Source organism: Triticum aestivum, chromosome 3A (genome assembly GCF_018294505.1).
Source record: "Triticum aestivum cultivar Chinese Spring chromosome 3A, IWGSC CS RefSeq v2.1, whole genome shotgun sequence".
Classification (NCBI taxonomy): Eukaryota; Viridiplantae; Streptophyta; class Magnoliopsida; order Poales; family Poaceae; genus Triticum; species Triticum aestivum.
This window is the reverse complement of record NC_057800.1, coordinates 469,261,514-469,279,649: the sequence shown is the minus strand read 5'-3', so window position 1 is coordinate 469,279,649 and position 18,136 is coordinate 469,261,514. Positions and strand designations below refer to the sequence as shown.

General features: G+C 48.2%; 1 protein-coding gene across 1 annotated transcript; it reads right to left on the bottom strand.

Annotated features, from left to right (window-relative positions):
- Positions 1-6,436: 6,436 nt before the first annotated feature.
- On the bottom strand, positions 6,437-13,066 carry LOC123061697 (tryptophan aminotransferase-related protein 4). Its single transcript, XM_044484905.1, has 5 exons — positions 12,691-13,066; positions 7,815-8,112; positions 7,426-7,721; positions 7,069-7,355; positions 6,437-6,995 (listed from the first exon to the last, which is right to left on the bottom strand). The coding sequence occupies exons 1-4, from the start codon at positions 13,029-13,031 to the stop codon at positions 7,103-7,105; spliced, it is 1,188 nt and encodes a 395-aa protein (XP_044340840.1). The 5' UTR covers positions 13,032-13,066; the 3' UTR covers positions 6,437-6,995; positions 7,069-7,102.
- Between the last annotated feature and the right edge of the window lie 5,070 nt (positions 13,067-18,136).

The window sequence follows — 18,136 nt, the reverse complement described above, 5'->3', positions numbered from 1 at the left end:
AAATGCCTCCTTATTACGTGCAAAATAATTATTCCTCCACCTGACAGCGGGGACCCACCGGACGGGCCACCATATTTCGCGAAAAAAACGTTCCCCCCCTGACTGCTGGGACCCACCAGCTACACCTTCGCACGCAAGGAAGTGCGTCCGGGCAAAAAAAACGATTCGCCCCCCTGACTGTTGGGACCCACCAGCTACATCTTCGCATGCAAGGAAGTGCCTGACAGTCGGGACCCACCTGGTCGAAGCATACGTAGCGTTGTCATTCTGGTCGCGAACGTGTACGTACATATATACTGGTCGATGTAGAGGCGCGCACGTGTCGTAGTAGAGGCGCGCACGTAGCATGTACACGTACGTACAGCGGCCAGGGTGCAAGAAAGAAAATACGGCAACATATGTGTACATACAGGCGGGGTCTCGAACGCCTACTCGCGCATACGTACGGCCAGGGCTCGTGTACATGGCTGGGTCGGAACGGAGAAACAGCGTCGTCGTCTTGTTCATGGGGAGGCAACGAAATGCCTCATGTTCATGGGGAGGCAACGGAATGCGTCGTGTTCATCGGGAGGGCTTGGACGGAACAGGCGATGGAAACGAGGCCTGGCGTACCACGGAACGGAGGAAACGGCCTTGTGTTCGACCGGCCACGTTCGAAACGGGATCCTGTTGATCGGGAGGGGTCTGGCGTACCGCAAAACGGAGGAAACGGACCTCCTGCAGTCGAAACGGGGGTCCTGTTGATCGGGAGGGGTATGGCGTACCGCAAAATGGACGAAACGGACTTGTGTTGGAGCACTACGGTCGAAACGGGGGTCCTGTTCATCGGGAGGGGTGTAGCGTACCGCAAAACGGGACTCCACGGGATACTGTTCATGTCCACCGTCGACCCCCTCCAGCCTCCACGAGCTACTGTTCATCCACCGTCGACCTCCTCCAGCCTCCACCTGCGACTGTTCATCCACGAGCTCCTGTTCATCCAGCCTCCACCGTGCGCTACTCCATCGGCTACTGTTCAACCATCCCTCTCCACGGGCTCCTGTTCAACCACCCCTCCATGGACTACTGTTCATCCTGCCCTCCATCGTCTACTGTTCATCCTGCCCTCCACGGGGTGGTCCTGTTCATCCAGCCCTCCACGGGGTCCTGTTCATCCAGCCCCAACTGGCTCAATTGATCGGGGTCCTGTTCATCCAGAGGCAACACCACGGGGTCCTGTTCATCCACCCCCACCAGGAACTGTTCATCCAACCCCCCCCCCTCGCAACGCTCACTGTTCATCCAGAGGCAGCATCGGTCGGCTTCAGTTAGCAGCAGTAGCGAAGGAATCCCTCGATCGGGTTCAGTTAACAGCCATCGATCGATTGCTTGGGTTCGGTAACGCGTAGCCTGCAGTGCAATCGCTCGGGTTCAGTTAGAGCCCAACGCCTCGCTCGGGTTCAGTTAGAGCCAACGCTTCGCACACACGCGCATACGTGTACAAGAGAAACGTGCATCGCTCGGCCCCCGACCTCCCACCGTAACGGGGAACTCCCCGAAATTTTCCTCTCCCTCGCTTCTACCATGGTTTTTTCCGTCATGGACGGCCCAAAGAATGTCATGCAGCTGCGTCTCCGGCCCGCCCAAGACGAAAAGCCCATTTTCTGTCATGATTTTTTGTCATAGAAGTAGGAGCCCACCACATCTATGATGATACCGGGTTTTGTCACAATTATCATCATAGAAGTGTCATATGTATGACAGAAAAAATGTGTTCGGCCCAAAATGTCATGAATGTGTCTTTTTTTTGTAGTGATTCTGCCCAAGCATACCACTCGACAGTGTCGGCTACTAATTTAGAGTTTTCGAGAAGGTCAGCCTAGTGAGAAGGAAAAAGAGTTTGATAAGGACGAGGATAAAGAGGAAGATGAGGGTTACCCCAATGTCAATGCTACTTTGGTGATTTTTGCTGACATCGAGAGCAACAGTCGACTGAAAGTTATCAATAAAGAAGTGAACATGGTTGCTCCGGCAACTACAACGTATTTGAAGTGGTCAAAAACACCCATTACATTTGACTAGTCTGATCACCCAGCACACGTTGCTACCCCTAGGAGGCAAGCATTGGTGGTCGACCCAGTCGTTGGGAGCACCCGACTGACCAAGGTTCTGATGGATGGCGGTAGTGGTTTGAACATTCTGTATGTTGAGACCCTCCGAGGGATGGACATCCCAATGTCCAAGCTCAGTGAGAGTAATATGCGGTTTCACGGAGTCATCCCAGGAAAGAAAGCAGATTCACTTGGTCAGATCACTCTTGGCGTGGTTTTTAGTGATTCAAAGAATTACCGCAAGGAAAAGTTGACGTTTGAGGTGGTGGATTTTCACAGTGCCTACCATGCAATTCTGGGCAGACCCGCATATGCTCGTTTCATGGCTCGACCGTGTTATGTATACCTCAAGTTGAAGATGCCTGGTCCCAAAGGTGTGATCACAGTCACAGGTGTTGGGGAACGTAGTAATTTCAAAAAAATTCCTACGCACACGCAAGATCATGGTGATGCACAGCAACGAGAGGGAAGAGTGTTGTCCACGTACCCTCGTAGACCGAAAGCGGAAGCGTTAGCACAATGCGGTTGATGTAGTCGTACGTCTTCACGATCCGACCGATCAAGTACCGAACACACGGCACCTCCGAGTTCAGCACACGTTCAGCCCGATGACGTCCCTCTAACTCCGATCCAACTGAGTGTTGAGGGAGAGTTTCGTCAGCACGACGGCGTGGTGACGATGTTGATGTTCTACCGACGCAGGGCTTCGCCTAAGCACTGCTACAGTATTATCGAGGTGGACTATGGTGGAGGGGGGCACCGCACACGGCTAAGAGACGATCAACTTGATCAACTTGTGTGTCTAGAGGTGCCCCCCTGCCCCTGTATATAAAGGAGCAAGGGGGGTGTGGCCGGCCAAGTGGAGAGGCGCGCCGGAGGAGTCCTACTCCCACCGGGAGTAGGATTCCCCCCTTTTCCTAGTTGGATTAGGACTTGGGAGGGCGGAAGAAGCAAAGAGGGGGGGCGGCCCCTTTGCCCTAAACCAATTCAGTTTGGGCCTAGGGGGCGCGCCCCACACTTCCCTTGCTTCCCTCCTTTTCCACTAAGGCCCATGTAGGCCCATTAAGCCCCCGGGGGGTTCCGGTAACCCCCCCGGTACTCTGGTAAAATCCCGATTTCACCCGGAACACTTCCGATATCCAAACATAGGCTTCCAATATACCAAACTTCATGTCTTGACCATTTCGAGACTCCTCGTCATGTCCGTGATCACATCCGGGACTCCGAACAACCTTTGGTACATTAAAACATAAAACTCATAATATAACTGTCATCGTAGCGTAAGTGTGCGGACCCTACGGGTTCGAAAACTATGTAGACATGACCGAGACACGTCTCCAGTCAATAACCAATAGTGGAACCTGGATGCTTATATTGGCTCCTACATATTCCACGAAGATCTTTATCGGTCAGACCGCATAACAACATATGTTGTTCCCTTTGTCATCGGTATGTTACTTGCCCGAGATTCGATCGTCGGTATCTCAATACCTAGTTCAATCTCGTTACCGGCAAGTCTATTTACTCATTCCGTAATACATCATCCTGCAACTAGCTCATTAATTGCAATGCTTGCAAGGCTTAAGTGATGTGCATTACCGAGAGGGCCCAGAGATACCTCTCTGACAATCGGAGTGACAAATCCTAACCTCGAAGTACGCCAACCAAACAAGTACCTTCGGAGACACCTGTAGAGCACCTTTATAATCACCCAGTTACGTTGTGAAGTTTGATAGCACACAAAGTGTTCCTCCGGTAAACGGGAGTTGCATAATCTCATAGTTATAGGAACATGTATAAGTCATGAAGAAAGCAATAGCAACAAACTAAACGATCAAGTGCTAAGCTAACGAAATGGGTCAAGTCAATCACATAATTCTCCTAATAATGTGATCCCATTAATCAAATGGCAACTCATGTCTATGGTTAGGAAACATAACCATCTTTGATCAACGAGCTAGTCAAGTAGAGGCATACTAGTGACACTCTGTTTGTCTATGTATTCACACATGTATTATGTTTCCGGTTAATACAATTCTAGCATGAATAATAAACATTTATCATGATATAAGGAAATAAATAATAACTTTATTATTGCCTCTAGGGCATATTTCCTTCAACAGGGAATCGGCAAAGAGCGGAAGAGTGCCTCCAGAAGGATTCAAAAATTGCTGATAAACAGATGGCAACTGTTGAGATGGAAGAATACATCAAAAATGCAGATCCGAGTGATTTGTTGTGAGCCAAGAAGCGTGCTTCAGAGTCCACATTTCAATCGGTCGGTGAGACAAAGCCTGTTCATATTCACTCGACTGACCCCAATGTTGCTCCGACCCACATCTCAACAACACTCGATAGCAAATAGGAAGAAGCGCTCATACAGTTCCTCCGTAAGAACTGGGACATCTTTGCATGGAAACCATCTGACATGCCGGGTGTACCAGGGAACTGGCTGAGCACCGTTTGCGAGTCGACCCAAAAGTAAAACTTGTCAAAGAACATCTCCATCAGTCCGCCGTGGAGAAGAGAAAGGCAATTGGCGAAGAGGTGGCTCGGCTTTTGGCAGCTAAGTTCATCCGCGAGATATACCACTCCGAGTGGCTCGCCAATGTTGTCATGGTCCCCAAGAAAGATGATTCACTTCGTATGTGTATCGATTTCAAACACATCAATCGGGTCTGCCCGAAAGATCATTTCCCTCTCCCCCGCATCGACCAGATCATCGAATCAACTACAGGGTGTGAGCATTTGTCCTTTTTGGATGTGTATTCCGGGTACCATCAGATCTGACTGTATGGACCCGATGAAATAAAAACAGCCTTTGTCACCCCATTCGGGTGCTTTTGCTATGTCACCATGCCCTTTGGTCTTAAGAATGTTGGTGCCACATTCATGCGCATGATTCAAAAGTGCTTGCTCACTCAAATCAGTCGGAATGTGGAAGCATACATGGATGATATCGTGGTCAAGTCACGCAGAGGTTCCGACCTGCTGACTGACCTCACCGAAACATTTACCAGCTTAAGAAGATATGACATCAAGCTCAATCTGGCAAAATGCACATTCGGAGTCCCAGGCGGAAAGTTACTTGGTTTTCTCGTTTTCGAACGAGGAATCGACACAAACCCAGAGAAGATTGGAGCAATTCTCTGAATGAAACGTCTTGTGCGTGTGCATGATGTTCAGAAGCTTACTGGTTGTTTGGCTGCACTGAGTCGATTCATCTCGCGTCTTGGTGAAAAGGTTTTGCCTCTTTACCGACTGATGAAGAAATCTGACAAGTTCGAGTGGACTCCTGAAGCCGAAGCAGCGTTTGTAGAGCTCAAAGCCCTGCTTTCCACCCAGATGGTGCTTGCTGCTTCGGTCAGCAAAGAGCCTCTACTGTTGTATATTGCATCCATAGGACAAATTGTCCGGACAGTACTCATAGTTGAGTGGGAGGAAGAAGGCAAAGCGTATAAAGTTCAGCGCCTAGTGTACTATACCTCTAAAGTCTTGACCCCGTCCAAGCAAAGGTATACGCATTATCAGAAGCTTGTCTACGGGATTTATCTGACCACTAAGAAAGTTGCACTTTACTTCGCAGACCACTCGATTTCAGTCGTCAGCGATGCTCCGTTATCAAAAATCCTAAACAATTGAGATGCAACCGGTCGAGTGGCCAAGTGGGCGATTGAATTCCTCCCTTTGGATATCAAGTTCGAGGCAAAAAAGGCGATCAAGTCTCAAGCAATAGCAGATTTTCTGGTCGAGTGAATCGAACAGCAGCAACCGACTCAGATTCACTCAGAACATTGGACTATGTTCTTTGATGGTTGGGGAGTGACCATTGGAGATGATGGGTCTGCTTCTCTGCCACTAGTCAGGTCACTATAGCTGTTGAGATTTATACGAAAATATTTAGAGGGGCATACATGATGTGTGAATCATGAAATACATCTTGACTAATATAGTGGTTGGAATCCCGATGCAAAATGAGTGGGGCAGATTCCGATGAAGGTGGTCGCCGTGTGCTCTCAGCAATTTCGCATATGCATGATACTAGTATATGATACTCCCCATTACAACCAGCTTCAGGACGCCCCAAACTCATGCAATTCCAGAAGATTCCTGACATAACTGACCCTTTGTCCTCCCCTTTTTTAGCTAGCTCAAACCTGAACACAACTTTGAGGATTTTACCGACTGAATGCTACTCCCGTGTAAAAAAAACACTATTATATTATGGACGGAGAAAGTATAACTTAGCTCTTTCCAGGGTATCATAAACACTAGAGGTTTTTTCATCATCACTATCTGAGCATCACTATTCAATAAAAACTCCCTGAATAAACACAAAAAAAAGAAAAGAAAATTATGACTCGGACAAACTAGCATTAATGTACCAGTTTCTGAGCTTTGCATGTGCTCCTTAATCCTCCACTCAATACAGCATGGAAACATTTTTCTTGTCTAATAAGTAACACACGGTGAGAACAATCAACGCATAGCTGATCATTCGAGTAATGTTCAGTGTCCAGTCACAACGCGTGCTCCTCGATCATCACCTAGCCTGGGAGTCTGGGACACAACCAACACGTAGCTGACCTCTGGACGTCGCACTTTTGGTACCCGTCCTAACCAAATACATACCTTCTGTATGCTCACATTTCCTTGACCCGTTTCTGTATATTAACACGGGACATCACATGGAGTTGGAACCAGCAGCGGTGAGCTCGGCATCGACAAATTCTGTGATCCTGTCGAGGAGCAGGTCGAAGTCGTCCTGGGACTTGATGAGGCTTATCCTCGTGTACCGGCTGCTGGCATCGTTCCAGACGCCGGACCGTGTGATTATCTTGGCCTTGAGCAGCACGTCGGAGCAGTCACTGTCTTCCTCCCTCTCACACTTGACCCACGCATAAGCTGCATGCCAACCGAATCAAACATCAACCATAGTTTCAAAATCTGAACGTGTTTCAGCAAGTCGATGCGTCACCTGGGGATGGCTCCCTGATCTTGTCGAAGTAGGTTCAGTACTGGGGAGGGATGTTCTGCAGCGAGATCCGGCGGGAGTGCGACACGACGGCGCTAAGCTTGCGCCATTTGGCCGTCATCACGTCGTGCCCGAAGGCGAAGATGTCCTCCTTGCCGTGCAGGTTGGCCAGTATGGTCTTGAAGATGGCAAGCATCCGGAGCTGGGTGTCGCGGGACGCGCCCATGGTGTTCTGCATAATGTAGTCATTGACCCTCTTGGCCACCTTCTCGTCCCTTATCAGCGCCCACCTGCGCAGTGCAACACATTATATGTGTGTGCAGTATGTCTATTGTTTTCCGCGTGGGTGCGTGTGCGTACCCGAATCGACTGCTGGCATGGCCGGAGAGCTTGGAGGTGGTGAAGAGCATGACGTCCGCGTCGGAGGGCGCGGGGATGTGCGTGAAGTGCGGCCAGAAGTAGGCGTGGTCGAGGATCGCCGACGAGCCGACGACGACGGGCTGGTGGAGCAGGGCGTCGGGGTTGTTCGGCGACGTCACGAACTCGATGACGTCCTCCTTGGTGGTGGAGTTCCCCGACGCTTTCGCCCACATGGAGGTGTTCCCGGCCCATTTGTACTCCCGGCTGTCGAACAACACGATCTGCGTTCTGTAAGCCTGCATGATGTATCAAATCAACAAACAGAGTAGATTAGATCGATCCGTGGCTAATAATCTAGAAAAAGGCACACATAAAATAACAGCACTGACCGGGTAGTACGGCGTGGTGGCGACCACGTTGGCCGTCGAGCCGGAGTTGCTGTCTGGGGACAGGGCGTACACCAGCGCGTTGATCAGCTGCATGGAGCCGGTGGCGAAGACGATTTGCTTGTCGTCGGCGACGGCGTTGCCGACGGCCCTGTGCAGCCGCCTGATGCAGCGCTCGAGCTCGACGGACTGGAAGAGACCGTCGGTGGCTCTGTAGCTCATGCGGTGCCACCCGGAGACCACCACGGCGCTGGCCTCCGCGTGCCGCATCCAGTGTGGCTCCAGGAACATCGGGTCCCCGCTGCGCAAATTATTAAGAAAACCAGTACCCTGACATTAGCACGTTGAGAGAAAAGCATCACTACACAGCCGACGGCGCCCTTGCTATGAAAATATCGCGAAGAGATGAAGTTTTAAGACGGCGCCTTCGGAAAGGACACAACACAACAGCGTCATTATTATTCGATTGAAATATCAGATTTTCATCCGGAGCGCAATAAAGGGACAGAGCAATCACAACGGAGAACTTCAGGAAGATGGGGGCACCTGTGTCTGGCCAAACCAGATAGGATTTTCACCCCGGCACGCAAACTCCGCCTTTGACTTGGTGGGTCAGGCAAGAATACAACAGCCCACCGGCGTAGAACGTCGAGACGGTAGCCACCATACCACCCACTTGGCCATGGCCACTAGCCGCCCGCACCTGAGTTGCGAGCTCGGCCTAGAAGTGTTAAGGAGTATTAGTATTAGTTTAGGAGTTTTTATTAGTTTATGTTTATTTTCTTGCACCTCAAGTCATGTGTAATACTACCTCTCTCCAGTTTACAGGGCGTGCGCGTGTCCCTAGATCGTCAATTTGACCAACCTAACACAAGTCATATATTACAAAAAATATATCAATATAAACTTCAGATGTTCTATTTTTAAACCGTATAATTTTTGTGTTATATAGTTTATATTAAGGTGATAAAATTGACAATCTAGATATACGCGTAGGACTTGTAAACTGAAACGGAGGTAGTATATATATATATATATATATATATATATATATATATATATATATATATATATATACATACATACATATATATATATATATATATATATGTCTCTCTTGGGCCTTCAATAAAATTAAATTGTTTTCCTAGCATGGCATTAGAGTCTAGATTTGGGTCTCCGGACACCGCAACTCGTCCTTACAATCCACTAGATTTTTTAAAAGAATTGTCCAATTCACATCTAGATTTTTTTAAAGATGTCACATTTAAGCTCCCACAAGTATACAATGTAGCAACAAGAAAAAAAAATAAGAAAAAATAGACAAAAATAGAGTAGACGTCAACTTAGATATGACATACCACGTTCACACCAGTGCGCCTGATCGGTAACCGCGTTGCAGGTCAAATTGCAGTCGCCTAGTTCAGCTCTGCTCTCTGCCCGCGTATGCTCCTCTAGACCCACGTGCTTGCCTACATGCTAGCTGCTTCCTGTTGTTATTGGGTGCTAGCTAGCTACTTTCTACTGCTAGCGTGCTACTCCTACCTCTCTGCTCGCTTGCTACTTTGCTGCTATTCTGCTGCTTTTGGCCTTGTCTCCATGATTTTCTTTTGCTCCTATCGCATCTAGTTCATGTGTGCTTTTTAGCTTCCTAGTTTTCTATAATTTCTGTTGCGTCCATCAAATTCGTTGATATTTTGTGCTTCTCATGTCATGCGAGTCCATTAAAATTTTATCCGTCAGCCTTTTTCTGGTCATTGTCCTCTTTACAGGATTTCTATGGTCTCTTTTTGCATTGTTGATCTAAACTCATTCTCTTACCCCCGAGCTTCTTTCGCTGTCGGTTTTCATGGGCCATGATTCTTTAAGCAATGTTTCTTCTCTTGATGTGCCATCTTCTTTCGACAACCCATCTTCTTTTGATACTTCTCTTGTATCTTCTATTGATGCGGTGTCTTTCTCTTATGTGCTATCTCTTCGTTATCCCCTTTGGCGACTCAGACGGGTTTTGAAGACTCTTCATGCTACGACGACACTCTCAAGACCCATTTTTGAGATCGCGTGAAAAAAATACCGCAAATATCTTGAAAATAAAAAAGTTAATTAAACATTAATGCCGGCCACAAAGGCCGACCGCGGCACCACCGGCACTGGGATCCTCCGGCACTAGGATCCTCTTCGGATCCAAGTGCCAGTCATGTGGCAGCGTGACGTCGGGGTAGGGGGATGCGGTGCTCCCAGTGCCACTTCGCCTGGTGCACTGGGACGCTAACCCACTGCTGAGACCGACGGGGCGGGGGTGCGTGCGCGAAGGGCCGTCGGAGCCTTGCCCTTGTTCTTGTCGGAGAGGAAGCCTATGGTGGCTAGGGTTGTCGCCGATGGGGGCAGCGGCGTGGCTAGATGTGGACGGGCGTCTGGAAGAGGATGAGGACGTCCTCCTCCCCCGCATGCCCGGATTAAAAAAGGTTGCCCGTTGTTGCGGACGTGTGGCCCCCGGTCGACGGTCGGTGTTAATAAAGACGCCAGAGGTAGTTGACTAGCCGCCATGTTGGGACATGGCGGACACCGAGAGGACACGCGGCGCGTTCGCGCCAACGCATTCCGGGCTTAAATTTGTTCCGAAAATGGGTCTACATGTGAAGCGGACACGTTTTAAAAATGATCAGCGCCTTGAGCCATCATTTTTGTTCACAACAACCCAAACGGTCGGCGACAGACGAAATGAATCGCTGCGTTCGAGTTGCTCTGATCCCATCGGATGCGGCAAACACTATGAATGGACGACACGACCATGCAAAATCGCTGTAACACTGGGCCACTCTGGACACTACATGCATTGTGGTCTGCATTGAGACCAGGACCCACGAGCGGGGCCAAATTAATTGAGATGGTAATGGTTAGGCTCTGTCGCTAGAGTTTTTTAAGGAACACGTGAAAGTGCTGAGAATAAAACAACGTGTGTGTATGCTGGTTAGGTTGGATTGAGCCCTAGGTAAACTACATTATTATATCAAACTAACCGCAGAATATTCAAACTGGATGGTATAGCTGTGCGGCCACTGGCCACATGTGTTTACTTTTGAAGTGATAAACATAAAAAAATGCTGCAATAATGGAGGAAAGTCCAGAGAAAAAATTGAAGCTAGAGACGAACACTTTAAAGCATCTTTTTCCAGGGAAAAATAATGATGTATTTTATCAATGTTGTATTTTTTAGTTTTATCAACAACTTTTGTTGTATATATGTTTATTTCAATGTCTTTGTTCTGATGTGTTCTATTTCAACAAGCAATAACCATTTGTTCCCCGCAAAATAAAAGAAGCAACAACTATTCCCTCCGTTCTTAAATATAAGTCTTTTTAGATATTCTAATACGAACTACATATGGATGTATATAGGCATATTTTGGAATGTAGATTCACTCATTTTGCTTCGTATGTAGTCCATATTAGAATCTCTAAAAAACTTATATTTAGGAACGGAGGGAATATTTACTAAAAAAATGTTTCGCCAATGTTAAACACACCCTCTACATTAATTCGTTGAACGGAATATATTATGCATGGTCCAAATAGCAAGCTAGCAGGCCATGGGACAACATTCTTGTGCATTATATTTACTATTATGAGAATAAAAACATTTTGCTCCCCCAAGTATTCTGAAATTCTAAGATTCGTTCTCAAACCTATATTTGATATTTTGTTTACCATATTTCCAAAATCTGTGTAGATTTGGTCGTCCTTTGCCTTGCTAAACCATTTTAGTCCATGACATTTCAGAGAAAAATCAGAAATTATATGAAAAGCAAAAAAATCCATGAAAATTACTAAAGTTTTAGGAAAATGCATAGAATTCAAAAATATATAACAGGAAAACATATATTTTGATAATAATTCAAAATGGTCCGTGTTAGATGTTTGTTTTTGTTTGATTCCTAATATTCCCGTAAATTTCATTCGATAACATTCTAAATTTCATAAAACAAACTGGTGTCCAGCTTTTTATTTTTGGTTAACAACATAAAGAGAGGGGTGATGTTTGTCCGGTGAGAAACAACATTCATGTCAACTACGAGGCATCTATGGTGAATTCGTAAATCTTAAAATGTGTCGGCTCAGTCTCTCGAGAGTGCTCGTTGAGATAGGGTGTGCGCATGTATTGTATACGAGCATCTTGATTTGCTTGTGTTTCTTAAAAAATGATTTTCCCTTCTTATATTTTGATTGTATCAGTCGTGCATGTGTGTCTCATGTTGTTACATAAACTATTACAAATTTATAGTATCACTTTGATGCTTCATTGTACTCCCTCTATTTCAAAATAATTGTGTATTTTGAAAAGGAGGGACTAGTTTATAATTTTGTGAATAAGTTAGTGGTTGATAATTTTTTCTCAGTATCAGAGGGGGGAACGTACCTGTCAGATAATAATTACTAGACGTGACGTGAAACTCATTTGAAATATCCGCCCCCACGGATATAACATGGATTTTTTTTCCTTGCCTGAATGCGACATGGAAGTTGACCCGCCCCCCCCCCCCCCCCCCCCCAGTCGCGTCAACTAAAAGCTAAGGTACCTAACGCATTATTTTTTGACGATTCTTCCCAACTTGGCCACTGATACCCGATCAATTGTTGCGTGTTGGTATCTAATTAGAACCATGCGTTTAACGGCGTGCTTGTGACTTATGGAGACTGAACAGAACAGTGCAACATCAGCATTAACCGGAGATAATTACTGTGCATCTAACGGTGTCCTTCCAAGAACTTCGCAACAAGGTGAGCAACGCGCGCCCATCATGCATGACAACGAAGGAAGGCGAGCTGAGGCGCGAGGGAGAAATCGAAGCATGCATATCAAGAGCGAGGAGTGGGTCACCTGTCGGCGTCGACGGTGCAGTCGGGCGTCCGGGCGGAGCAGTCCGGCCCTTCGAAGCAGGTGTTGCACTCGCACCCGGGCCGCCCGTCCTCGCCGACGATGCCATCCAGGAACACGCGGCCGTGGCCAGAGCATCCCGCCGCGGCCACGGACTCGGCATCCCTGGCCGCCCTTAGCGTCCAGCTCAGCGCACCGCCGTTGTTGGCCTCGCTGAGAAGCGGGGACGGCGCCGGCGGGGCGGAGAGGAAGTGGTGCACGAGGAAGAGGGCGTTGAGGAGCAGCGATGAGTAGAGGAGGACATGGAGCCCGAGCCGTGCAGCTGTTGGAAAGGCGGACTCCATTGTTTTGTTTGGCTGTGTTCCAGCCGGGACCCGGGGTGGCAGGCATGTTTATAGCGTGCGCACCCGTGGGGCGTGTGGCCCAGCTTTAATATGGGCTTGATTTTCACCCCTCCCTCATTTTCTCAATAATTCATCTAGTTCAGTACCCAACGCCTTCTTAAGTATTTTCAGATTCAGATTTGATGTCGAGGTAGGTAAGCAGCTAAGCGCCCCTACCATTTCTAGGCCTAATGTGTAAGCAGTCAACATGACTTATATTTTCAGATTCAGATCTGCTATGAAGCTAGCTAATACAACTCCAACGCGGACCCCAAAGCGGCACGATAGCTGATGCGGAAGTCAGCCATCCAACTGTGTTTGCGTCTAATTTCAAAACAAATCTAAATAGTACTAATTTTGTATTGGAGATGTTGATAGTTTTCTTCAATATACTTCTACGGATGAGGTAATGCAAATGTTCGCGTGAGACTCGATCGTGCTTGTGCGGACGAGGCATGGAAGGAGTTGTTTCCTTTTGCTCGAGTGTTTGCTTCTTGCATCTCCATGCTCAAATCACTTACCCGTTGTAGTGCAATTGGTTCCTGAAGTAAATAACCAGCGACGTCGGGCTTGCCCTCGGTACGAAATAATGTGGGAGAGGGATCCCTCACTCCCGGAGGTGGTAGCACATGTGTGGGCAACTAAACATCCACATGGTGACATGGGTACTGTTGCGTCGTCCTTAAAGGAGTTGATGTATGATCCGAAAGAATGGAGTAGGAACAAATTTGGTAATGTGTTGAAAGAGATCAAGAAATTAAAGGGTGAGTTGGACGTGCTCCAACAGGGGAGTGCTGACCATGCAACTATCCGTAATAAAATGTTTCAACTTGATGAGCTCCTTTATCGAGAGGAGATGATGTAGCTTCAATGTTCCCGTGTGACTTGGTTGAAAGAGGGTGAGAGGAACACAAAGTACCTTCACCGTTGAGCAGTCTGGCGGGCTCGAAGAATTATATCCAACGCCTGAAGAAAGAAGACGGGTCCTAGTGTTCTGCCCCCTCTGACATGGAACGGATGGCCTCATCCTATTTCAAGGAGGTATATACCAAGGATCCCACCCTACAGCCTGAGGCTGTTCTAGGTTGTATTGTGCCCTAGGTTACTGAGCAGATGAGCATTAAACTTGGGGCTCCTTTTATTGAGAAGGAAGTTTATGATGCTTTGTTTTAAATAGGACCGTTGAAAGCACTTGGGCCCCGATGGGTTTCCGACGCGATTTATTCAGCGAAACTGGGTAGTCTTAAAGGAAGACGCCATTGTTGCAGTACTAAATTTCTTTCAAATAGGATCTATGCCGGCTGGAGTTTATGATACGGCTATTGTGTTAATTCCAAAGGTGCAACACCCAGTTTGCCTAAACGATTTTCGACCAATCAGCCTGTGCAATGTGATTTACAAAGTCGTGTCAAAGTGTATGGTTAATAGGATGCGGCCTTTTTTGTGCGATCTCATTTCTGAAAATCAAAGTGCTTTCGTTCCCGGGCGACTTATTTCTGACAACTCAATTATAGCTTTCGAGTGCATTCATTATATTTAGTCACTGAAGGAGGGGGACCATGATTTTTACAAGTTGGACCTATCTAAAGCTTATGACCGAGTTGATTGGAATTTCTAAGAGAAGGCCCTCCTCAAATGGGGCTTCTCTCAGCAGTGACTTTCTCATGTGATTGCTTGCGTGCGCTTGGTTAAATTTTCTGTTAAGTTCAATGGCAAGTTATTGGGATCCTTATCTCCATCCAGAGGTCTTAAACATGGTGATCCATTATGCCCATTCCTATTTTTGTTTGTTGATGATGCCTTGTTTGCCTTGGTGAATAGGGCAATAGTCGAGGATGGATTAGAACCGATGAAAATTTGCCGGCGGGCACCACCTATATCCCATCTGCCTTTCACGGATGATTTGACGATGATATGTACCTAGGGTAGGGTCATAGGCCTGTCCTAGACATCCTACCCGAGGACACTGCCCTAGAGTCAAGAACATTCAAAGGACAACAGAAGATACCGACTGAAATCACCTTAGAATACAATCCACTCGACCAGCTATCCCACTCGGATACCCCAATTTCATTCAACCAAGATAGAGTCACTCGATCATACGGAGAATCACTCAGAGCACAGAAGATCTAAAGCCACCTCTGGATGGCAGCGGTCAGGCGTTCACTCCGTAGCCTTAAAGGTCATTAATAGTCATTATAGCAGGCATTTCCAGTAACGTCTCTGTCTTAACCTACATTAAACCTTGTGTAATTGAGTCTTGTGGAGAGGTGGCGCACTCTATATAAGCCACCCCTCCCCTCTGGCACAAGGGTTCACAACCCCCTGTAACTTTCACGCATATTCCAATCGACCAAGCCTCTGGGCACCGAGACGTAGGACTATTACTTCTTTCGAGAAGGGCCTGAACTCATAAATCTTGCATGCACAACCTCGCCGTAGTTAGGACCTTGCCTCCTCCTACGTAGCCCCTATTCTTATTGTCAGACTTGCTCCCACGATAGTTGGCGCCCATCTTGGGGCCGGCGTCTTAGCGACTTCCGGTGAGGTTGCAGTTTTTTTCCGATCTTCATCAACATGGTTTCCGACAGTGGTTTGACTTTAGGCCGCGAGATCCATCTCGGCGCGCTCATTTTCATTGCCAACGACTCCGCCTGGCTCCAAGAGGCCCCCCTTGACGTCGAGGCCCTTCCAATCCGCGGGGCGGCGCATTTCCAAGCGAGTGCATGCGGCGTCCTCTTGCGGCAGTCGTCGACCCAGTATCAGTCGGCTCCCGCGTCATCCACTCTCCCCGTTGTACGCCACCGCAAGCGATCCAGTCAGTCGCGGCTTCAGCGGTGGGTGAGGCATGCTGTGGCTCAACAGGCAGCCACCCCTCAACTCGCGGCAATCGAGCCTGACGAATCTCTCTACGAATCGTTCGACTGGTTCCGCGGAGACTCTTTCCGAGTGCGGAAGTAGCGACCCTGCGGCGGAAGTCCTCATGGTCAACACGCCGCATAGCCCACCTGGGTTCCATCGTAGTGGCGGTGGCGATAGCGGCGGCGGCCCATCGCATGGTCACGACGAATATCATCCTGAAGCCCTCACTTCGGAGCAGAGGGACGAGCTGCATCATCGCAACATGGAGGCACTCCACACCCCCATCATGGGGAGACCTCCGAGGCACGGGCCTTGGAGGCTGTGCGTCTGGCCACCTTAGCTGAGCGTGCATGACTGGAGAATCTCCAACATTCACTCGATGAGCGCGCCCGTCGGCAGATCCCCGAATCCAGTCGACGGCCTCGGCAATTGTTTCCGCCTGAACCTCAGGTATACCGTACTCCAGTCCAGAATCTTGCAGCCGCAACACAAATAGTAGAGTCAACTCAGCTGTCTCGTTCAGAAGCTGGTAGAGGGTTGCTGCAGATCCGCGCGCTGCTTCGAGCGGCGGGTGAACAAAACTTAGTTGTTTCTCAGTCGCGCAACATGATCCATAGTAGATCTATGATCGCGGACACAGTGCAGTCGGCACACAGCCCAAGATCACCCCCGCGGCGTGACAATCGTGGGCATCACCAGGATCAATACCTGGATCGAGGCCACTGGTTCACCCGCGATGACCACCGTCGAGTGCATATGCCCCCTCCGAGGGGCAGGTCGTACGCGCCCCGGCGGTATGATGACATGCGACCGTATGGTGATAAGCGGAGAGTTCCAGTCCACCCCAAAGAGCCTGGTTTTGATGTGAGATGTCTTCTTGTACAAGGCCTGGTCGACAGGGGCTGGGCACACAAAGAAGGACAAGACAGAAACCATCCGAGTGGAAGCAGAGTACATGTTTCTGGACCAGAATGTTTCAGTAGAGCCATCTGTGCTGCAGAGATCCCTCCAAACTTCAGATTGGCAAGGGTGTGAGTAAGTTCACTAGTGAGTCGAAGCCCGACACTTGGCTGGAAGATTACTGAGTGGCAGTGTAGATTGGTGGAGGCAACGATGATGTGGCCATGAAGCACCTCCCCCTGATGCTCGAGGGTTCAGCAAGAGCTTGGTTAAATCAGTTGGCCCCTGGAAGTATTTTCGGTTGGGAAGAATTTGCCCGAGTGTTTATTAAAACATTTGAGGGCACCTATAAGTGACCTCCTGGACTAACTGAATTGCAGCACCGTGTTCAGAAGCAGAACGAGACTTTGAGAGACTTCATCCAGAGATGGACTACTTTTCATCATACTGTGGAAAATGTATCAGAGCACCAAGCAGTTTGCGCCTTCAAAGAGAGCATTTGATACAGAGAGCTAAACCTGAAATTCGGTCGGTTGGGTGACATGTCTCTAGCCCAGTGAGAAGGAAAAAGAGTTTGATAAGGACGAGGATAAAGAGGAAGATGAGGGTTACCCCAATGTCAATGCTACTTTGGTGATTTTTTCTGACATCGAGAGCAACAGTGGACTGAAAATTATCAATAGAGAAGTGAACATGTTGCTCCGGCAACTACAACGTATTTGAAGTGGTCAAAAACACCCATTACATTCGACCAGTATGATCACCTAGCACACGTTGCTACCCCTGGGAGGCAAGCGTTGGTGGTCGACCCAGTCGTTGGGGGCACCCGACTGACCAAGGTTCTGATGGATGGCAGTAGTTGTTTGAACATTCTATATGCTGAGACCCTCCGAGGGATGGGCATTCCGATGTCCAAGCTTAGTGAGAGTAATATGCGGTTTCACGGAGTCATCCCAGGAAATAAAGCAGATTCACTTGGTCAGATCACTCTTGAAGTGGTTTTCAGTGATTCAAAGAATTACCGCAAGGAAAAGTTGACGTTTGAGGTGGTGGATTTTCACAGTGCCTACCATGCAATTCTAGGCAGACCCGCATATGCTCGTTTCATGGCTCAATCGTGTTATGTATACCTCAAGTTGAAGATGCCTGGTCCCAGAGGTGTGATCATAGTCACAGGGAATCGGCAAAGAGCGGAAGAGTGCCTCAAGAAGGGTTCAAAAATTGCTGATGAACAGATGGCAGCAGTTGAGATGGAAGAATACAGCAAAAGTGCAGATCCGAGTGATTTGTTGTGAGCCAAAAAG